The sequence below is a fragment of the Rhipicephalus microplus genome, chromosome 2 (genome assembly GCF_043290135.1).
Source record: "Rhipicephalus microplus isolate Deutch F79 chromosome 2, USDA_Rmic, whole genome shotgun sequence".
Classification (NCBI taxonomy): domain Eukaryota; kingdom Metazoa; phylum Arthropoda; class Arachnida; order Ixodida; family Ixodidae; genus Rhipicephalus; species Rhipicephalus microplus.
Window position 1 is genome coordinate 48,882,730 of NC_134701.1, and position 23,575 is coordinate 48,906,304.

At 45.9% G+C, this 23,575-nt stretch overlaps 2 protein-coding genes and 1 long non-coding RNA gene across 4 annotated transcripts; 1 reads left to right on the forward strand and 2 right to left on the reverse strand.

Moving 5' to 3' along the window:
* Positions 1–235: 235 nt before the first annotated feature.
* Positions 236–18,896, reverse strand: LOC142796246 (uncharacterized). 2 transcript variants are annotated; one of them, XM_075886441.1, is made up of 2 exons: positions 18,315–18,896; positions 236–6,040 (listed from the first exon to the last, which is right to left on the reverse strand). In XM_075886441.1, exon 2 carries the CDS (start codon positions 5,192–5,194, stop codon positions 4,523–4,525), a length of 672 nt encoding a protein of 223 aa, XP_075742556.1. In that variant the 5' UTR covers positions 5,195–6,040; positions 18,315–18,896; the 3' UTR covers positions 236–4,522. The 2 variants fall into 2 exon arrangements, 1 of the variants encoding a protein (XP_075742556.1); XR_012893647.1 differs by lacking the exon at positions 236–6,040 and adding an exon at positions 17,613–17,788.
* LOC142789132 (uncharacterized) lies at positions 3,957–4,523 on the reverse strand. The gene has a single exon (XM_075884986.1). It carries the CDS (start codon positions 4,521–4,523, stop codon positions 3,957–3,959), a length of 567 nt encoding a protein of 188 aa, XP_075741101.1.
* On the forward strand, positions 7,259–8,938 carry LOC142796247 (uncharacterized). The gene is made up of 2 exons (XR_012893648.1): positions 7,259–7,944; positions 8,059–8,938. It is a non-coding gene; the product is annotated as an uncharacterized LOC142796247 (long non-coding RNA).
* Positions 18,897–23,575: the final 4,679 nt, after the last annotated feature.

Genomic DNA, 23,575 nt, shown 5'->3' on the forward strand with positions numbered 1-23,575 from the left:
TCAGAAACTGTTCGCACGTGCTTACAGTAAACACGCTACCAATCGTCTAGTTACTTTTGATTTCATACAACACCCATTGAAGCGCTTCTCGATATAGTGCTGTTATGAATATTTTACATGGCTACTGATCACAACCAGTAATACAGATAGTTTAAAGTTAAAATGTTTTCAATATGGCAAGGGGGTGAGCCAAATCTCCCGAAAAGGGTGGCACCTATAAATTATGAGATCCACGTATAAGTTTTACACAGAAGCTTTTAATAGCACTCAAAGAAACGACCCCAAATATTTTTACTAGTGCACAAATCGCTCGTTTTTAAACATGTAATATGGTTAAAATTTTTAACGAAAATAATCACTCTCAAAGGGCTATAGGAGCAGAAAACAAATTCACAGCAGACATATTTTTTTTTTTTGGTTTCAGCAGGAAGACTGAACTGTTTAGAACAAAACAACAAAGTCAGCCATTTCCTTTTGCCCTTGGACCTCCCCCCCCCCCCCTAAAACTGGAAGGCCCGGTTCATTTGAACTCTATGAACCCCGGATAATCCGGCCCTGATGGCAATACTTCAATTCTCAGGGCAGACTGGTAATAGAATCATAAAGTGTGCTCCGACTGCTGCTATTTCACTGTGGGGCGCGTCACATTCGACGGTGGCTGCCTGAACGAGCATTGTAGGCCCTACTAAGCTAATGATGTTTTATATTTGTTCTAGTATTTGCATCATTTGTGTGAGCCAGGTAACCAAAATACTCAATGCAACAACATGAATATGTTTTGGCTGCAAGCTGCTAACAGTGGCTGTCAGTTTCATGATGACTGCTGCTATTTCACCATCACTGGCTATGACAACACTTTAATTCTTTGTACAGACTGGTAACAGAATCATAAAGTGTGCTCCGACTACTGTTTTTCACTGTGGGGCGCGTCACACTCGACGGGGGTTGCCTGAAAAATCATTGTGGGCCCCACTAAGCTAATTTTGTTTTATAATCGTTCTCTTATTTGTATCACTTGTGTGAGCCAGATAACCAAGGTACACCATGCAACAACATCAATATGCTTAGGCACGCAAGCTTCTAACAGTGGCTGTCAGTTTCTAGTTGACTGCTGCTATTTCACCATCACTGGCTATGACAACACTTCAATTCTCAGTGCAGAATGGTAACAGAATCATAAAGTGTGCTCCAAGTACTGCTATTTCACTGGGGGGCGCGTCACATTCGACGCTGCCTGCCTGAACGAGCATTGTGGGCCCCACTAAGGTAATGATGTTTTATATATGTTCTCTTATTTGCATCACTTGTGTGAGCCGGATAACCAAAATACACAATGCAACAACATGAGTATGTTTTGCCATACAGCTGCCAACAGTGGCTGTCAGTTTCATGTTGACTGCTGCTATTTCACCATCGCTGGCTATGACAACACTTCACTTCTCAGTGCATACTGGTAACAGAATCATAAATTGTGCTCCGACTACTGCTATTTCACTGGGGGGCGCGTCCCATTCGACGGTGGCTGCCTGAACGAGCATTTTACACCCCACTAATCTAATGAAGTTATATATTTGTTCTCTTATTTGCATCACTTGTGTGAGTCAGGTAACCAAAATACACAATGCAGCAACATGAATATGTATCAGCATGCAAGCTGCTAACAGTGGCTGTCAGTTTCATGTTAACTGCTGTTATTTCACCGTCACAAGGCATGACAAGGCTTCAATTCTCAGTGCAGACTGGTAAGAGAAACACGAAGTGTGCTCTGACTACTGCTATTTCACTGTGGGGTGCGTGCCATTCGATGGTGGCTGCCTGAACGAGCATTGTGGGCCCGACTAAGCTAATGAAGTTATATAATTGTTTTTTATTTGCATCACTTGAGGGAGCCAGGTAACCAAAATACAACATACATCAACATGAACATAATAAAGCATGCGAGCTGCTAACAGTGGCTGTCAGTTTTATGTTGACTGCTGCTATTTCACCATCACTGGCTATGACAACACTTCACTTCTCAGTGCAGACTGGTAACAGAATCATTAAGTGTGCTCCGACTAGTGCTATTTCACTTTGGGGCGCGTCACATTCGACGGTGCCTGCCTGAACGAGTATTGTGGCCCCGACTAAGGTAATGATGTTTTATTTTCGTTCTCTTATTTGCATCACTTGTGTGAGCCAGATAACTAAAATACACAATGCAACAACATGAATATGTTTTGCCATGCAAGCTGCTAACAGTGGCTGTCAGTTTCATGGTGATGGCTGCTATTTCACCATCACTGACTATGACAACTCTTCAATTCTAAGTGCAGACTAGTAAGAGAATCATAAAGTATGCTCCGACTACTGCTATTTCACTGTTAGGCGCTTCACATTCGACGGTGGCTGCCTGAACGAGCATTGTGAGCCCCACTAAGCTAATGGAGGTATATATTTGTTGACTTATTTGCATCACTTGTGTGAGCCAGGTAACCAAAATACACAATGCAACAACATGAATATGTTTTGGCATGGAAGCTGCTAACAGTGGCTGTACGTTTCATGTTGACTGCCGCTATTTCACCATCAGTGGCTATGACAACACTTCACTTCACTGTGCATACTGGTAACAGAATCATAAATTGTGCTCCGACTACTGCTATTTCACTGTGGGGCTCGTCACATTCAACGGTGGCTGCCTGAACGTGCATTGTGGGTGCCACTAAGCTAATAATGTTTTATATTTGTTCTCTTATTTTCATCACTTGTGTGAGCGAAATAACCAAAACACATTGGCATGCAAGCTGCTAACAGTGGGTTTCAGTTTCATGTTGACTGCTGCTATTTCACCATCACTGGCTATGACAACACTTCACTTCTCAGTGTATTCTGGCAACAGAATCATAAAGTGTGCTTCGACTACTGCCATTTCACTGTGTGGTGCGTCACATTCGACGGTGGCTGCCTGAACGAGCATTGTAGTTCCCACTAATCTAATGAAGTTATACATTTGTTCTCTTATTTGCATCACTTGTGTGTGCCAGGTAACCAAAATACAGAATGCAACAACATGAATATGTATGGGCATGCATGCCGCTAACAGTGACTGTCAGTTTCATGTTGACTGCTGCTATTTCACCAGCACTGGCTATGACAACACTTAAATTCGCAGTGCAGACTAGTAACAGAATCATAAAGTGAGCTCCGACTACTGCTATTTCACTATGCGGCACGACTACTGCTATTTCACTATTCGACGGTGGCTACCTCAACGAGCATTTTCGGCTTCAATAAGGTAATGTTGTTTTATATTTGTTTTCTTATTTGCAGTACTCGTGTGAGCCAGATAACTAAAATGAGTAATTCACCGCATGAATGTGCTTTGGCATGCAAGCTGCTAACAAGAGCTGTCTGTTTAGTGTTTACGGCTGCAATTTCACTAGCACTGACTACGATAACATTTGGTTTTTCGGTTCAGACTGTTAACGGAGAATTAAAGCGTGTCAATCTCGTTGGTGGCTGCCTGATCAAGCGTTTTTAGCTTGCCTACTATGATCAGGGTTAACAACAGTGTTTCAATTTAGATATTCCAGCTTTGAAGTATGTTTCTATGCCACTTTTTAAATTGAGGGTGATGTGTGAGAGACGTTGCTTACAGAAATCGAGCTTTTATGAAAGGAATACGCCATAAATGAAACTTTCTATTTGTGTGAGAGGTCACGGAATGGATGTTTGGCTCTTGCAAGCCCACCATGGAAAACATTTTGGTAGCCCTAAAGAGAGCTGTTTTTTTCAATACTACGAAGCTGCTATGCTTCTAGAAATGGCTTTATGGCAGAGAGCTCGCAGTCGTCGCCACTTTAATCAGTGTCATCTTCACCCAGCTGGATGATGATAGGTGTAATGTGCTCACTCTCAGAAGTGTGAAGTCTCAATTTTGCCGCCACGTCACTGTCGTGTTGAATGCTCTTCCTCTAGCCTTGCACCTTTACCTGCTTGCTTTTATCTCTCATGATGGCGTTGTCCGTGCACAGCCTAAAGTCTCTGTTGTCCGCAGTGGCTCCGTTTTTGACCTTGGCCCACACAAGCTTAATGGGAATAAATTCACAGTGGTACGGCGGGAGCCTGAGTAAAATGTGACCGGCCTTTACAGCTGTGTTGTCTATGGTGTAGCTCAGAAAGCGTGACTTTACAGATGCCTTCAGCTCAAGCAGCTGCTTCTTTATCATCATTTTACTGTAGCTGACGTTCTTGCTTGTGAGCCACTCCCGTATCTCTTCCTTCTTCCATGCTGTCGTCAGCAATTTCACTTCTTGCTGGCTATGATAATGTGCCATAAGAATGACGCTAACAGCTGGCAACTTTTCTAGAACGTCATTCAACCAGCTGTTAAAGTGATTGCCGTTGATTTCCTCGTGGTAGTCACCTGTCTTTTGGCCTCGGAATACATCCCAGAAAGCATCAATGAAGCCATCCTCGCTTCCTATGTGCGTCACGATCAGGCGCTGACTTTTTACAGAAGGTTGTTTAAGGCCCGTCATCAGGCCAATTGCTCGAGCGAACAGGCGTCCGCGCTTCTGCACCACGGTGTCTGTCCACACGATCGACCGAGCGTGTCCCGCGTGACCCGTATCTGGTCCATGTAGAAGATCTTTCGGCCTTCCGCACTGTAACGCTCAACGTCACGGAGGTAGCGATGCCGCCATTCGGTGATGTCATCCCGGTCGACAACCAGCGAGTTGCGGCTTCTCTTTTCATACTGGAAGCCTATATCGGCAAGCAGGTGACACACAGTGCACCACGTTAGTAATGGGAGTTTCTTACGCTCCGAGAACTCGGCAGTTATGTTCTCAACCATCGGTAACTCGTTGCGGCGAAAGAAATTGTGCACACAAGACCTCAGCCTGCCCAACATGAAGCTGTCAAACTTCACGCTGCGTCTTCTCTCCTCCGCATTGCGTGAGCGCTTTTGCGAGGGCGTCGTCAGTTTTCCACCCGAAAAATGCGAAGTTCTAACTTCCTCTTTCCCCCTGAACACAGTCCTTTCGCCGACACCGAGCTTGTTCGCGACAAACTTGCTCGTGTCCTCCAAGCTGCGTTCAAGCTCCCTGTTGCGCCAATACGTGCAGCAGTGGAAGATTATGTTGCGTGAATCGCTGTTCAGGATGTGGCCGCTCTTGTTCTTGTTGAAGCTTCTTGGTGGTGTGGCCATCGAGGCGACACAAGGCTCGTACGGCAACAAAGGGTCACGTTTTGATGTCACTTCGCTGGGCTCAAAAAACTGATACGAAACAGAGTTATTCAATCATGGGAGTTGCGAAACTACACATAGGCTCAATGTATCGAAATCCAAACACGTCATTGGCCCACTTGTCGGAAGAGAGTAAAGTCCCTTAGTATAGAGAAAGTACGGACACTCTCCTCTATCCCAAGTAGCACAAATACGTTATAATAATGTTACCTTTATGTTCAGCTTCAATGTTGAAACAATATTGTTAATGTCATCGAAACTAAATGTTCTGCTAACGTTGTGAATAAACGTAACAGTAACGTTATCTTGAACATAATGTAAACAATAATAGAACGTTATGATAATGTTTGCATAATGTTAAGCAAGACGTAAAAGTGACGTTACAAGTTATACTCTTGTAACATTGATAAAATATTAAGTAATATAGTAAATTATACACATGCAATGCTGAAAACAAGCCCAATGTCAGAAGTCTTTTTAACTGAAAAAACAAACTTGCGAATCATAGCTGGAGCATGTCTTCAACATGCAGTAGGGTATTCTAAAGTACATTAAATTATTGATGGAACACATGTGTGTTAGCAGCTTGTATATATATGCACGGACTGAGCCAGACTGATTCGAAGCACTAAGATTAGCAGTTTTGAATACTTTCTACATTTTGCAGCTGTCTGGCAGCATTAACTCAGCTCAACTGCATGTCTTGATTGCAAGTATACTCTATTGCATGATGCCCGTATATACTTTATTACCCGATGCTCATCCGAGGCTTGGCTGTGATCAATAAGCAGGCCGTGGCACTTTGTTCTGCAAAAACAAAGAATAATCAGGAACCACTGCAGATAATAAACAAACAAAATAGCTTTAGTAGCAGCATAAGCATTGCAGATGCTTTTGAGAAGACAATGAAAACCATTCACCACCACCGTACAATTGATGCATGCAGCCTTGTTAGTGCTCTGCAAAGTAGTTGTTCGCAGCAGCTGTTTAAAAACTCGAATTTCATCCTACCACCAATAATGATCACTGTCTGGACTGCCTTGCCATAGTGCTACCTTCCTGGTACACATCACATTTGATAGTGCCATTGTAGTCCCTTGATGGTATATGCTGTCACTTGCTGGCTGCTTGCACATAACCGCACTTCAAAATTTAAAGCTTTTGACCCCTATATCACTGAATGGAAGCAGATACCTTACAGCGCTGCTGTAGCTACGCGGAGTACACTTGCATTACACTTGTGCAGCATATATAAATGGTTCCGGACATAACTATTTCATTATTATTCATATACAAGGGTTTTATCTGTGCTTCTTACATGACACGCTACAGCTATAAGAAGTACATTTGGCATGTACATCGCAAACTCTGAATTACTCTAGCCATTACCAGCTGGCAATCGCAATAGTCTAACCAAGATGACCTACAGCAACATGGCAGCCCCCATACATACCAGACCATCTGCTTTCATCCAAATTTGTGCTTTTTACTGGCGTTACACCCACATAGCAAGAAATAAGCTGTATAACCTGTCATCACTTAGTCTCATCTAAACCCGAAAACAAAGTGTCAGGTATCTTTGGCGTGGGAAAAATACTGTCATCTAACAACCCAGGGATCCGGCTGTACGCAATAAACAAACCTAGTGTACCCAACGTGCCTAGTAAGACCACTATGTGCACATAACTACAACACCGACCAAAACATATCTACGCATCTTGTAAGTTTATTTTAAAGCCGAAAAATTCAGCACAACCACTCGCAGACTGCTTCACGTGAAACTGATTACCACAAGCTGTTGTTATGTGCTACATTTTTTCTTCTTTTGATTAAAAATTAGAACGTAACTGAGCTAGTAATATATATATATATATATATATATATATATATATATATATATATATATATATATATATATATATATATATATATATATATATATATATATATATATATATATATATATCAAGCGATTGTCTTCTGTGAATCCAGTGATAAATAAAAATCGGCTTGAGCGGACAAACGTACGAAAACTTTTATTACTCCTACCATGGTCCCTCAACACTTTTACTGGTCATGAAATTCCCGCGTAACTCAATGAAGGAGCTTCATATACCGCCCGCAGTTTGCGCGCCGCGGCGCTGGCGTAGCTACAAGGGGGACGAGGAAGCCGCCTGCTGCCGGCCGCCATTAGCCGAGTGTGAGCGTGGAGTGGTGTTGTTTGTGCTGCTTGCACTTTTTTTTCTTTTTTCGTGGTCACCTCGTCGTGACCACGATGCCCAACACCTGCTGTGTGCCGGGCTGTCGCTCTGGATACAAAGGCAACGTCGAAAAAGTCTCCCTGTTCTGTTTACCAGCCGACGCAAAACAACGCGACAGGTGGAAACGTGCAATCCCGCGACAGGAGACTGTCGGGTTTTTGTTCGACTCGAAGTATGTTCGCGTGTGCAATGCAAGTGACATCGTACTTGCGGTCGTGTGTACAGTGAATGGGAACATCGTTTCACTGCCTCGAGATTGGCCAAGACTGGTGGAAGGCACCGCGCCAAGAATTTTCGAAGGTTTGCCTGCTTACCTCTCCAAACCAAAACAGCGTTCGCGTGGGCTAACAAAGCGCCCACCTGTAAAAAGGCCGCGAGAGCTTTCTTCAGACTGGAATGCGACAGTTGCGAATGCGGACGTCTCAACTGCAGCCGACGAAGAAATCGACGGTAAGTCTGGCACAAAGCTTGCAAGTATCCTAACCACTCACTACGCTAACAAATTTCGCTCACTATACGCTAACAAAATTGGCTCCTTCCCTTATGAAATTTGCTCTTTGTCAGTCTTTGCAGATGTTGTAAGAACGGAGAATCGCCCAGGCTTCGCTCATGCAGAGCGTCAAACAGAGGTCCCAGTTTGTTCAGCATCGCAGCTGCAGAGAGTGAAGGCGCAACTTTGCAGCGTGAAGCAACAGCTTCAATCATGCCAGCGGAAACTCGCAAAAGTGGAGGCGCACGCGAATAAAAAAGGTGGAATGTACGGAGATATTCACAAGCTGTCAGAAATATTTACGTTTCAAATATTTACGTTTCAGATTGATACCTTGGCGGTTTTTTTTTTGATGATATACTGCTGGAGCCTGCTGAATGCATGCAAGATATGATTCATCCGGAGTCAACCAGGGACTGCATTTTGGATTACCTTGGCGGCTATGTTGCAAAGAATTTTGCTAAAATAAGCTGCAAGGACAGCCTCCAAACACTTAGAAGCAACTCCCGAGAGCCAACTGCATTGACTGCAATTAAGACGAGAGGATTTTCGCAAGTGCCATCAGAGCAACTATTGCGCCTCTTGCATATTGTGGAGGAAGATGTTGAAATACGCACCATAGACAATATAGCCTGTGCCAATGTCTACATGAACACAGTTGAAAACATCTTGCTAGACGACCGCACTTCCTCGGCCAGTGTTGGCTGTGGGACACATTTTGTGAGCACCACGGCAGACGTTGTGCACTTTTTTATTAGGTGCCGTCTGCACTTTTTTACGCGCGAACAAAACAGTTTCGTGCTGGTGGTCGCCCATCCTGTCCGGCCAGAGGAGGGAGAAAACCAGGGGCATAAATTTTTTTTCTGTGATCTTTTTTGTGTCATTCACTTTATCTCCCAACTTTTCATCCCCAGTTTCATCCACGCAGATTTAAATAAACTCTATGTACCTGTGCTCATGGCAGTTTTGAATTCTTGACAATTGCCAGTAATTGCAGCAAAAAATATGCCTAGAATTTCGCCCACATTTCCTTGCAAGGCGCAGCGTTGTTGCAAAGTTCAAAATGCTACTCACTGCAAGGTAAGTGGCACACAAATTTCTCTCCGTTAGGCAGAAATATTTCGCACATAAAAATCTGAAAAAATTGAAAGACATAGCTAAGTGGACAAAGAAAAGAAAGTGTTTGGTTTAAGCCCGAAAGCGACTATACAGAAATCAAGAAATGTAAAAAATGCCACGAACACATTCATCACTTCACAGATACTCTCAGTCAAAACATTGCCAGCAATCAATAACTTGGGCAATTTGACAACGCGCATCATGTACAATATTGACAATACTAATCAGTGCTATAATTTGTTAGCGAGAACACAGAGAAGCAAAATATCTGAAGAACTGTATTTGACGGCACACGTTTCTGCGAACGCGCACCTGCCCTACCAAGCGCGGCAGATCAATGCCCTCCTGTATACGGTGGCGCCTCTGGTGGCCACTTTTGTCTTTATATGAAACTTTCGCGGGAGTTTCATGACCAGTAAAAAGTATTGAGGGACCATGCTTCTAGAGCTGCCATTCGTGCCTTCAGTGTTGGAGCTGTGTGCAAAGAGGCCAAAAATATACTCGGTGATAAGTTGCTTACAACCCATACCATTACATGGTTCCCAGCTCATATGGGAAACATGGACGGAGGGATCATAAATCTCAATGAGTTGGCCCACTCCAGGGCGCGAGGGTTAGCTGTCCGCGGCCATGGAGGACCTTTGGGTCGAACTGGAGATTTCGTAAACAGGGATCCGCCAACTACATATAATGAAATAACCCAACATTTCGCTATGGATAGGAGAATCTTTCCACCTCCACATGCGAAGCTAAATAGAGCGCAGGCGCTTACATTGCGATTACTTCAAACAGAAACGTACCCTAACCCTGCCTTTCTTCACAAGCTTTATCCTGATGTTTATTTAACCAACTCGTGTACAAAATGTGGCGGTTTAGCCACCTTACACCACATGCTCTGGGAGTGCCCTTCGGTACGTGGCACCGATACAGCATCGTCCAGAAAGTGGGACTCCGCTCTCCGGAGTCCAGACATAACATCGCAACTTTGGGCTGTCCAGAGGGCCCACGATGCGGCGCTAGGGCTCGGCCTTACTGTCCCATCGTGGGAGCGGCCCGCCGTGTGCTAGGGCGCACGCCTTCGGACTTGTCAATAAAGTTTTTCCAAACCAAACCATGCTCCTACGTTTCGGCCAGGGCCCGGCCTTCGTCAGGGAATGACGAAGGCAGGACCCCGGCCGAAGCGTAGGAGTAATAAAAGTTTCCGTACGTTTGTCCGCTCAAGCCGATTTATATATATATATATTGTTAAGCGGTTTATTGACGGACACTCAGCGATGATTCACGACAGCGACAGTCAATGCGGGGATCGACTCTCTGCACGAGCTGCCCTTCTTCTTAAGAAAAAGGGCGACCCACTAGAAGGCGCTGAAGAGGATGACCCACTGTTCAAAGGCTTTACCACAACTACCCCGGGTACGAAAAGGGAGCCGCCTGGCGACCTAACAGCTGGTTACAATGAGCGGGTCATGGTAGGCCTTGAGGCGCTCCACGTTAACAATGTCGCGTCCTCGACGACGCATGTCCGAAGATTGTTCGATGGGTTCAATCAAGTAGTTGACTGGGGAAGTGCATTTGACGACACGGTAGGGGCCTTCGTATTTAGGCAATAGTTTTGAAGATAGGCCAGTTGCAGTAGTAGGGATCGAGAGCCAGACGAGCGCTCCAGGGAGGAATGTGGGTGCAGTAGTACTGGCGTCAGCGCGAATGCTTTTTTGCCGCTCTTGATCATGCGCAGTAAAGGTCTTTGCAAGCTCTCGACATTCTTCAGCAAGCTTGGCTGTAGCAGAAATAGGTGCCCACTCAGACGGATCTGGCCTGTACGGAAGTATCGTGTCGATGGTGTGTGACGGGTGCCTTCCATATAATAAAAAGAAAGGTGAAAAGCCAGTAGTGCTCTGAGGGGCGGTATTATATGCGTAGGTGACGAAGGGTAGAATGGAATCCCAATTTGTGTGATCGGCGGTGACGTATTTGGAGAGCATGTCGCCCAGCGTACGGTTGAAGCGTTCTGTGAGGCCATTCGTCTGCGGGTGGTAAGCAGCAGTTTTGCGGTGAACAACGTTGCACTCTTTGAGAATGGCTTGAACGACTTCAGACAGGAAGACACGGCCTCGGTCACTGAGCAGTTCCTGGGGTGGGCCGTGTCGCAGGATGAATCGTTGGAGCAGAAAGGAAGCCACATCGCTCGCTGTAGCCGCGGGAAGAGCGGCCGTTTCGGCGTATCGCGTGAGGTGGTCCACAGCAACAATGGCCCAGCGGTTACCAGCCGACGTTAGTGGAAGTGGCCCATACAAATCGATGCCAACGCGCCCAAACGGCCTGGCAGGGCAAGGTAGAGGTTGCAGACCTACCGGCGACAGGTGCGTTGAAGTTTTGCGGCGCTGACATTCTATGCAGGAGCGAACGAATTTCTGCACGTAGCGGTACATGCCGCGCCAAAAGTACCGTTGGCGAATGCGGTGGTAAGTCTTCGATACCCCGGAGTGCGCACACTGCGGATCAGAATGAAATAATTCGCATATGTCAGAGCGCAGACTGCGAGGTATGACTAGTAGCCACTGGCGGCCGTCACCGTTGTAATTGCGTCGATGGAGGAGGTCGTCGCGAACGGCGAAATGGTGGGCTTGACGACGCAACGCGCGAGTGGATGGAGTGGATGGATCAGTCAGCAAGTCTATCAGTGAGGCAATCCATTGATCCTTGCGCTGTTCAGTAGCAATAGCATGAATGCTAATCGAAGAAATGGCAAGGTGAGACACTGAGTTGTTGGCATTGTCGTCAGGCAACGGAGAGCGCGACAGGGCGTCGGCGTCAGCATGTTGCCTTCCATTGCGGTACAGCACGCGGATGTCATAGTCTTGCAGGCGAAGTGCCCACCGGGCGAGACGGCCTGAGGGATCTTTCAATGACGACAACCAACATAGTGCGTGGTGGTCGGTGACGACATCAAATGGGCGACCATACAAATATGGTCGGAACTTTGCAAGGGCCCAGACGATTGCCAAACATTCTTTCTCGGTGACTGTGTAATTAGTCTCGGCTTTAGTAAGCGTACGGCTCGCGTACGCCACGACATATTCCGGGAACCCTGGTTTGCGCTGCGCAAGGACAGCGCCGAGGCCGACACCACTGGCATCCGTGTGTACCTCTGTAGGGGCCGTAGGGTCGTAGTGGCGGAGTATGGGAGGCGACGTCAACAAACGACGAAGTGTTCTGAAAGCGTCGTCGCACTGTGATGACCACGAATGGAGAGGCCCGTTACTTCCGAGAAGCTTCGTCAGCGGCGATATTATAGTCGCGAAGTTTCGAATGAAGCGGCGAAAGTAGGAACACAGTCCTACGAAACTGCGCAGTTCCTTCACGGATGTCGGCTTGGGGAACTCGGTCACGGCCCGAAGCTTGGTTGGATCAGGGAGAATTCCGTCCTTGGACACGACGTAGCCGAGTATTGTCAGCTGCCGAGCTGCAAATTGGCACTTCTTTAGGTTCAGTTGCAGAGTGGCGTTTCTCAGACGCGTTAAAACATGCCGAAGGCGTTGAAGGTGCGTCGAGAAGTCAGGAGCGAAAACGACGACGTCATCGAGGTAGCACAGGCACGTGTGCCATTTCAGGTCACGCAGAACTGTATCCATCATGCGCTCAAAGGTGGCGGGCGCATTGCACAGCCCAAACGGCATAACGTTAAACTCGTACAAGCCGTCGGGGGTGACAAAAGCGGTCTTTGGTCGAGCGTCCTCAGCCATAGGTACTTGCCAGTACCCTGAGCGCAAATCAAGGGATGAAAAGAATTCTGCTCCTTGCAGGCTGTCGATCGCGTCATCTACCCGCGGTAGTGGATACACGTCCTTACGAGTGATCTTGTTGAGGCGTCGGTAGTCCACACAGAACCGCACAGAACCGTCCTTCTTCGTGACGAGAACGACAGGAGATGCCCAGGGGCTGCTAGAGGGGCGAATAACATCGCGGCGAAGCATGTCGTCGACTTGCTCGTTGATTACACGGCGTTCTGTGGGAGATACGCGATATGGACGTTGCCGCAGCGGTGGCTGTGCGCCTGTGTCGATGCGATGCGTAACGGTGGATGTGCGGCCGAGAGAAGGTTGAGCGACATCGAAAGAAGAGCGGAATTCTTCCAACAGGCCCAAAAGCTGGGAACGCTGGCCCTGCGTAAGGTCGTCGGGTATGCAGGGACCGAATATATCATCGGATGATGAAGCAGATGTCGAAACAGCACCAAGCGTACAGGAACTTTGGTAGTGCATGTCATCGGGTTGATCCATAACTTGCGCGTCTTCGATGGGTTCCACGCTGCCGAGACATTCTCCTCGCACCAACGTAACGCTGTACGGAGATGGGTTCACAACAAAAATAGTGGTGCTGCCGTGAGTGAGTTGGACGGTCGCGAAAGGAACCAGCAAGCTTTTTCTTATGAAAACACGATGAGATGGCGAGAGGAGTGCAGCGGTGTCAGAAAGGCTTGCGCAGTAGAGCGACACCGCAACGGACGAGTTTGCAGGCACTTGAGTGTCGTCTCTGACGAGTAACTTGCTTGCAGCGGATGGACTGTCGGCCGGCGTCAAAGAAGAGAATGGCGCGAGTTCTATTTCTGCTGGTGCGCAATGAATGACGGCGTCGTGGCGGGAGAGAAAATCCCATCCTAGGATGACGTCGTGAGAGCATGAAGAAATTATGATGAATTCGACCGCATACATCACGTCCTGAATCATAAGGCGGGCTGTGCACATCGCTGTAGGGTGAATTCTTTGGGCGCTGGCTGTACGGAGGGAGAGCCCGCAAAGCGGCATGGTCACTTTGCGCAGTAATCGGCAAAGTTTTTCGTCCATCACGGATACGGCGGCTCCAGTATCTACAAGGGCAGATGCACGAACGCCATCCACAAGCACGTCTATCACGTTCGACGGGCTTTCCTGAGGGCTTCCGCAGTTCGACAGCGTCGCAGCCCTTGCCTCGTGGACTGCGACGACTAGTTTTCCTGGTCGCCCTCGAGTGGACGTGGCCGCATCGGTGACAGTGAGCGACGTCGTGGAGATGGTGAACGGCGGGTAGACGGAACGGGGCGGGACGACGGTGACATAGGCGGCGGTTGGTCATAAGAGCGTCTTGACTGGCTGGGAAAGTTGAAGGCGACCTGCGGTTGCTGCACACGATTGCAATATCGTGCCACATGACCGACGCAACCGCAAGCAAAACAGATGGGGCGATTATCAGCAGTGCGCCATTGGTTTGCTGGTCGCATCCATGTCGCAGAACGCGATTGGCGAGCCGGCTGCTGATATGAGTGCATGGTTGGCGGCACTCGGGGCACGTGGGTGACGCCGGCGTATGTAGGCGAGACAGGTTCTCCAAAGGCCTGGGGCCTCGCGACGGTTTCGGTGTAATTTAGCGGAACAGTGACAGAAATCGGTGGGGGCGGCCTGGCAACAACTTGGGCGTAGCTGAGTGGCACAGATGCAGGAGGTGGCTGGTGGTATTCAGGGACGACCTCCGCGATTTCCTGCTGAATGGCTCGGCGGAGCGGAGGTAGAAGTGTACTTGATGGCTGTTGAGCTTGTTGTGGGGAAGCAAAAGCCAGTAGAGAGACCTGGCGGGCAACTTCCTCACGCACGAACGACTTGATTTCGGCGAGCAAGGTTGCGTGGTCTGGAACTGCTGACAAGGCCGAGAGATCAGCATCACGTGGTGGCGGACGACGGGTCATCAAGCGCTGCCGCCGCAGCTCGTCGTAACTTTGGCATAACATGATGACTTCTGCTACAGTGCGGGGGTTCTTTGCCAGGAGCATGGTGAAGGCATCGTCGGCGATGCCTTTTAGAACATGCGTGATTTTGTCAGCCTCTGACATGTTCGGGTCGACTTTCTTGCACAAGTCAAGGATGTCCTCGATATAACTTGTGAAGGACTCACCGGTCTGCTGGGCTCGTTCACGTAAACGCTGTTCAGCTTGCAGCTTACGAACAGCAGGGCGGCCGAACACGTCGACGACAGCGGTTTTAAAAGCGGACCAAGTTGGGAAATCAGATGCGTGGTTATTGTACCACATTCCGGCCACACCCGCAAGGTAGAAGAACAGGTTACCTAGTTTAGCTGCCTCATCCCAATGATTGGGGACGCTCACACGTTCGTACATGGCAAGCCAGTCCTCGACGTCGGTGCCATCCGCGCCGGTGAAGACAGGAGGGTCGCGGATGCGGGGGACACCGGGACATGGCGGCGACGTAGGAGGAAGGGTTTGCTGGGCGGCGTCTTGGTACATGGTTGGAGGCACGGTACGGGATCGAAGCTCCAAGGGCATCGAATGCTGACCGAAGGTGTTTGAAGGGCACAGCACTCTCAGCACTCTCCACCAAATTGTTAAGCGGTTTATTGACGGACACTCAGCGATGATTCACGACAGCGACAGTCAATGCGGGGATCGACTCTCTGCACGAGCTGCTCTTCTTCTTAAGAAAAAGGGCGACCCACTAGAAGGCGCTGAAGAGGATGACCCACTGTTCAAAGGCTTTACCACAATATATATATATATATATATATATATATATATATATAGGCCCGAATAGGCCCGAATTACGCAAATATTTTTATGGGCTCTCTAGAACGCGATTTTCTTGCCAGCCGCGATTTGAAGCCTTTTTATTACAAGCGTTTTATCGATGACATTTTTTTAGTATGGCATCATGGTGAATCCCAGCTTCTTTCTTTCATCAGCGATTATAATAATGCCCATCCAAATATATCATTCTCGCACTCATACTCGGACACCAGTGTCAACTTTCTTGACGTCACAGTGACACTGTGCAATCGAAAATTGACGACCAAACTATATAGGAAACCAACCGATAGACATCAGTATCTTCACTTCCATAGTAGTCACACAAAACACTGCAAAACCAGTATTCCATATAGTCAGGCTATTCGCTTTAAACGCATCTGCTCTGATAACAATGATTTCGCTCGCAACTGCGAAGACCTACGAGGTGCTCTTACGAGGCAAGGATACCCATCGGGAATCATAGACGACGCCCTCAAGAAGGCTGACAACATTGACCGTAAAGAGTTGCTCACAAGCAACAAACGATCTGCAAACACTTCACGTAACAGTGTTAACCTCATCCTTACGCACTCAGCTTCGGTTCCTAATGTGGCCAATATTCTAAGAAAACACCACAATATCTTGCAACAAAGTGATCGCTTAAAAGACATTTTTACGGAACCATCGAGGGTAGTTTACCGCAGATCACGCAACCTGCATGATACATTAACATCATCGAAAATAATTAATCGGTCCAACTACAGTGGTTGCCATCCTTGCAATAAGCCCCGCTGCAAGGTTTGCCCGCACATGTCAAGTACTCATACCGCAACTAGCACCGCATCAAACTTTTCCTTAAAAATCAACGGAGACTTCACTTGCGACAGCGCTAATGTTATCTACATGCTTGAGTGCTCCACTTGCCGCATGCAATACATTGGGCATACCGAAACATCATTCAGGTTACGTTTTAACAACCACAGAGCCCATGCTTCTAACCTTCCTCATCTTCCACTGTCAAAACATGTCCAGATGCCAGGGCACTCTTTCGAAAACATCAAAGCCACAATATTACAATCCGGGTTTAAAACTCATCATGACCGAGAAGTTCGCGAGTCCTATCTCATTAACAAGTTCAACACTTTGAACTCAGGCATCAACGAAAGCGTTGGACGCGTTACTTTCCTTTCAATGTAGCATTGTCCATCACAGGAATGCGTTAAATGCCCCCCAACCCATGCCATCGTTTCTTCTCTCATTTGTTTGATTATATATATTTTTTGTGTGTGCTTCCATTTATTATATGTGCGCATGCAGTTGTTTGGCATCAAACTTGACGCTTCAGTTACCAGTTGAATTTTGTTTACTGTCCCTCGGGTATCTTACAGTGTGCGTGACATGTGCTCATGATATGCGCTCGGCTTATGAAGTGCTTTATTGCTTTAAAAATTTGCCCTACGCATAAAAATTTGCCCTACGCTGAAGCTATGCGCTCATATCTTGAGTTATCCACAGCGATATTGTTGCTCAATACTCGTATCAAATTATACTGACAATGTTGTTTTGGTATTGCTTTCGCACTTTCTAATCACTATTCTGATCAATTGTGTGATTTCAACGGCCCTTAAAAGGGGCATCTGCTTGTCTACTCTTTATTCCCTGACGAAGGCCGTGCCACGGCTGAAACGTTGGCATAAAAGTATTGCTCTTTCGTACGTGTACTCGCTTGTGTTCTTTATACGTACCAGACCCCTTGAACTTCCTGCTGAATATATATATATATATATATATATATATATATATATATATATATATATATATATATATATATATATATATATATATATTTAATTACATTCTAAGTAAGAATATTTATGAAAAAAGTGCAAGTAAAAAACTTACTACTTTCTCTTTCTTACAAAAGAACACAGAAAGACTTGTGAAAACGTTATGCCACAAACCTATAGGTGGCAAGGAAAAAAAGAGTGGTAGCTCGGCTGTATGATGCAAACTAATAAACATTAGGTTTTTGCTTGCCTTGCACACGGTAAACCTTGCATTGGCAAAGCGTAACCAATTGCCAATCACGTGGGTGACCCCAGCATTTGCTGCCTTGCGTGTTGTACGTACAGCAGCTGGAAATATGCATATCAACCAGGACCGTTTCTTTTTCACACACAGTATAAGTGCACCAGGACATTTAAAATTTGCGTCCCCTTACCAAATACAAGACAAAAAATGCAAACATCACACAAATAGCGATTGGACCTGATCGCGATTAAAATTGACTGTACCGGTGCCGCTCGAGCAGTTACAATCGCAAAAAGAACCGATATAGATGAGGCTTAAGCCGGATCAGGTGCTGACACCTCCAACTGCAATCAGCCCCAATCGCAACGCGATCCTACTTTCAGATTGCGCTGCGCCAAACTCCACCCGCGGATTGGTTTTTATATCACTGTGTTTTCGATGTACAGGGTTGGTCAAAAGTTCTTAAGCTACCATCCCATGTATTCCTATGACAGCGTGGCCTGAAAACTGTTGACCCCTCTTGTACTTTTGTGTCAGCCACGGAGCGGTACATTGGTATTACATGCATGTAGTAGTTTCATTTCATCGAGACTAGCAGCTTTAAAAGGCAATGAACTCATTCATGCTTACCTTTATATACTATCTTCTCAAGCGTAAACGAAAAAGCGTGCCAGTCCCGTCGTCACGATTGTCTACGCTCACCAAGAAAACAGGAGGAAACACGAGCAAAAACACGGAGGAAGACCTTTCCTTCCTCCGTGAATAAAAAAGAAAGACGCTTCCAGGGTTGCTGACTTGAGCCAAAACATAGAAAAATTAAGTGCTGCATTTGATTATGATTACTAGTGCTGTAACAAAAAAAAAGGATTTGCAAAACAAAACAAATTCTTGTTCAATATAGCAATTTTTGTTATCTAATTAAATTACGTTTATTTTTTTAAACATTAGTAAATGTTCACTAGCGTCACCTACCCAGTTGGCAAATACAGAGGTAAAAACGGGGCTTTGCCCGTGAAGTGGCTCTATGGCTGCAATTGTAAAAACTTATATAAAGCCGTAAAGCAAGCTGTGCTAGAGCTGTTGGCGAAATTAGCGTCTTAAAAGATCGTAATGGTAACAAGTTTTGATGTGGGGCATCGTTTCTCAACGTATGGAGGGTGTGTGCATTATCTGCAAAACTGTAGGGGACGCTGACATTCGACTGTCGCACAGTTTGGCCTTCACAGATCTTTTGGGACTCTCAGCGCTTACCTACTGTGCTTTTGATTTGATTGTGGAAGGTGGTTGGTGCGTTGATCGACGCCAACCTGTCTAACCTTACGGCATGTTTCCTGGAATGTGCTAGCTGTGTTCAGCATGTCACAATTAAGTTCAGTTCGTGGTGCGGCCCAGCAAGGGTAGCTAGCCCAGCTGCACACTGCCTTTGCGCGCTGTCTTCACGCCTTACATTCATGATTCACCGAAGCGGCGAAGACGAGAATGTGCCCGTTGACCATATTTTGTTGGTTGCGATGTCATGTCTGTGCACGGATTGACTTTCGGCAGGACATTTCCTGACTAGTGTTCAGCTATTTTTACCGAGTGGCCGACTTCATGCAGTTGTACAGCCTACGAGACGTTTTACTCGTACACTTGCTTTACGCCTCATATATGTAGGTTCCCTGTTGCTGTTGTGACTAAAGAGTTACGTTAGCTTAATGCTTTTCATGGGACGTCTCATTTTTGGCCAATGGCGCCATTTTATTCGGGCTCTGCTCCAGAAGAAGATGTAAAAACTAACCTCATCCTATTAACGCAGTGCCTACAATCCTGACCGAGTGGCTATATCTGCATTAATTGAACACAATTGCAAGGTGAACATGACAGAAATGGTGTGAAATCTGGCATTGGCTGTTGTTGAAATATTGTTACACAAGAGCAGACTGCACACAGAGAACGCACAACATGACTGCTGATGTTGAATGTTCTTACTGCTCTGTTTTACTTTATGCACTAAAATTTGAACAGCCAGACTGTTTTCACTGTCATTTCATTATGTTTGGCTTTGTTTAGTTTTAATAATAATATTATCGGGGGTTTTACGTGCCAAAACCCTAATGTGAATATGAGCGCACTGTAGCAGAGAGCTTAAAAAAGTTTAACCGTATGGGGTTCTTAAACGACATTGCACCGTACAGTTGTTGGAAAGCTTAACTCGAATGCTCCGCAGCGTGTCTTGAACTAGTTTGACTGAGGCTAGCCACGAAACACTGGGCATTGTTGTCGAGATAATAGCTCGGTAAGCTTGGATAGTATGTCGGCATGCATGCCACTCAAAGCTTGAAACGGCAAAAGTGCACAATTGTGAAGACCTATCTGGTTGCATTTAGGCTTTAGGCGATGCTAGGTTGTTTTTACGTTGATATTTAGATCAGGGAAGCCCATAGACAGTGACGGGCACGACACAGTTATTCAAATTCTAGAAACAGAAACACGCCCTTAAACTGAGCGTCCACACCTCTTACAGATCGACAGGCACGTCTTTAGCGCAGGCTTTTTGTTGCTTCGGGGTCTTCTCGCCGCTGCCTTCCTCATTCTCTAGTGTTTTCGTATACGGGCTCAGGGGTCGTCGACTTGTTGTTGCTTTGAAGTGATTTGTTGGGCTAACTGTTGCATTCATCATTATTAGTGGACCTGTGGCGAGTAGTGAGATTTTCCCGATTTCTATCACACATACCCATTTATAATGATGATAGTTTTCTGGTAGGCTGCACAGAGGCACATACCTGTTACAATGATAGTTTTCTGCCAGCCACTCGCGACTTGCTAAACAGCTTCGCTGATACAAGCCTAAAGGATCGCAAAAGTCTGGTGAGGTCATGCTACGATGTAGTGCCTCAACTATGGTAAGTGTCTTGTTTTTTAAGAATTCCCAGAATCTAAACGTCTTCTGAAGTAAGATAGTTTACAATACTTACGAAGCTTCTGGCTATTTTCACTATAACTTGCATTTTGCCCCTCCATAAGTCAAATTTTGGAGCTTACAGTACATGAATCGGCCCAAAATTAAAGTAATCATCTGCAGTTTGAACGCAGCCCAAATGAAGTCTATGGAGCTTGACCTAAACCATGCAGTTGCATTATTCTGTTCCAATTAATATACTGTTACTTTCACTGTACCAGCTGGTGTTGCTTGTATAAGGACTAACCCAGGCGTACATATTGTATACCTGCAATGCACAATCACTAGAATATATTTGTAGCACCGAATGCATACATTTCAATATAACTTTCAACCTGCTCATCATACTTCAGCCCACACACACTACTACGAGGCTGTCTACCTGCCTCTTGTTTGCACCCACTGTCGCTCCTTTGCTAGACCACCCAGGACTGGAACGATCTTTCTAAGAGCATCACCATCATTTTAACTTGGATAGCTTTAGGGAAGCCTTAGAATCTTCGTTTTTTTACAATAATTGTATGGCTCACTCCCGCATGTAAAGCATTGGGACCTCAATAAAGAAATTGCATTATTGTTTTGCCAACCTGTTCTGAGTCACCAGTGTTCTTGGGAATCAGCAGGGGCATTCAAATTTAAAGCATCATTTGCCCAAGCCACACCAGCACTCCCCCACCACATTGCAACCGCCCGCCCCCCCAAAATTTAACTCATGCCGACGCCCATGGTAGTTTGGCTATTGAAGTACATGCCACAGTGATGCGCAAGAAACTTGAAAGCTACTACAATTACATGACCAAAAGGCAGCTGTGCATGACATTTCAAGCAGTAAAAGCAGTTCATAAGCATGCATAGAATGGTTGCACTATGAAATGAAAAATAGCCATAGATTGACTGCACTATATGTTAGTGTAACTATCATTATCTGGTGTCACTTAGCAAAAAAACATTCATTTCTTAAATGAAATAATGTTTTCTTTTTATTCTATAGAGCAGTCATTTTACATCAAGAAGTATTTCTCTTCACCAATAAGTTATTAAATTTCTTGGTTCATGGGCCATTTTGGCAAATAATGATTGTAAAATGTTGCATGAACATTACTGGAATGTTTACCTGTTATGTTAATTCTTCGTGCAATTTTAATATTTTTTTAATGTTTGAAATATAACATTCGTGTGCAATGTTTTGTTTGAATGTTGCACTAACCTTCCACATTCAACGTTATTTTAACAGTTTACTTGTAATATATAATTATGTTTTACCTGCAACAAAGAACGTTATATGTTTCATGTAAAACGTTCAGACAATGTTGTTTGAAAACATAAAACGTTTCTACAACATTCACAACAAAAATACAACGTTACTTTAATGTTTTGTGCTACCTGGGATATTCTCTCCAATGTGTCCAACCCTCCTCTCCCAAGTGTCCAAAACCTTACCTATATCCTCTCCTGAACGGCCACCACGTGGGCACCGGTCCTATAATTCGGCTCACGCTACTGTCATATCAAGGATATTATGGCACGCTGATAACACGAACGTTGCTTCTGCCAACCCGAGAGGCGAAAGGCGGGAGATGAGGGTGCGCGTTGCGGCGGCTAGGTTAAAACGATTGCGGTACTTTCCTAAAAATATCGAGAGACTTAAGGAGTGAGCAGGTTGTCGTGCCACCTGTTGACCCGCATGCCCAATATTAAATGCATTATTTGTGTTTTGAGTTGCCGCTCCCAGGTAACGTGAACGTCAGCTAACTTCCCGAAAAATTTCGCCAACTGCGTGTCCGGATTTGGGAACGCAGTTTCGCAACTCATATAATTGAAGAAATCTGGCACGGAATGCCGTGTGCCAACGTACATGAACTCACGAGATTGCAGGTTCGCAACCAAAAAAAGCCTGACACAATAAAAAAAAAAGCTTGTGCAAACACACAAAAAGTACGTACGAATCTTATGCTATGAAACCAGCGACTGCTTTACAATTACACGCCCGGTATCTTTGATTATGCTCCGTAGAAGACGACGTACAGTGTTGTGAAAAGCGCAGAGTTATTTTTTCTCGCGATCCGCATGCGCTGTAGCATTTCTATCAGCACCGTTTTGCAAAAGCACTCGTCACGATACACAAATATTATTTATACGGACAAATAGGTGTTTTAGAAGCAGTCATAATTTTTGAGCGGGACTATTTCTTTAGTCGTGGAGCAAATTGGCTGCAGCGCTTCGGTAATCTGGGCGGAGCCTCTCCTGCCTTCTTTAGTTGTACCCTACTGTAGAAGTGTTGAGTGGCGTGACCATGCCTGGCCGCCTGATCCCTTCCGCGTTCAGAGCATCAAACGCGTTATTCAAAGGTCGTAGGTTTCTGCTCACGGCTGGTTATTTTTTCACCCACTTTTCTTTCTTCTTATTTACATTCCATTGGTTCTAATAACTTCCCCTATACATTCCTTGGCATTACTGTCTGTTCGATATATATATATATATATATATATATATATATATATATATATATATATATATATATATATATATATATAGGGGGAACGCGTCAGCAAATTACGTTTACTTTAGGTAAACAGGTAGGCATACAATGCGGAACCCAGTCTGTACTAGCTCGCCCTAAACATTGTCCGCTTTCCTATAAGGTTCATTTGTGGCACCCCGTAGCGTCACTCCCGGCGGCGAAGGCACCGTCTCGGTGCTTGGTTGGCCCGAGTAATAATGCTTCAGCCGAGTGACGTGAACAACGTCAGAGCACGATCACGCGCTGGTGGCGGTAAAAGGTTCAATTTCATATGTCACGACGCTGACTTGGCGCAGCACACGGTACGGACCCGAGTAAGGCAAAGTCAGTTTTTCGCACAGGCCAACTCGCCGTGACGGCGTCCAGAGAAGGACTGTGTCACCTTGACCAATGTAGACATCACGACGGCACGCGTTGTAGACCAGTCGT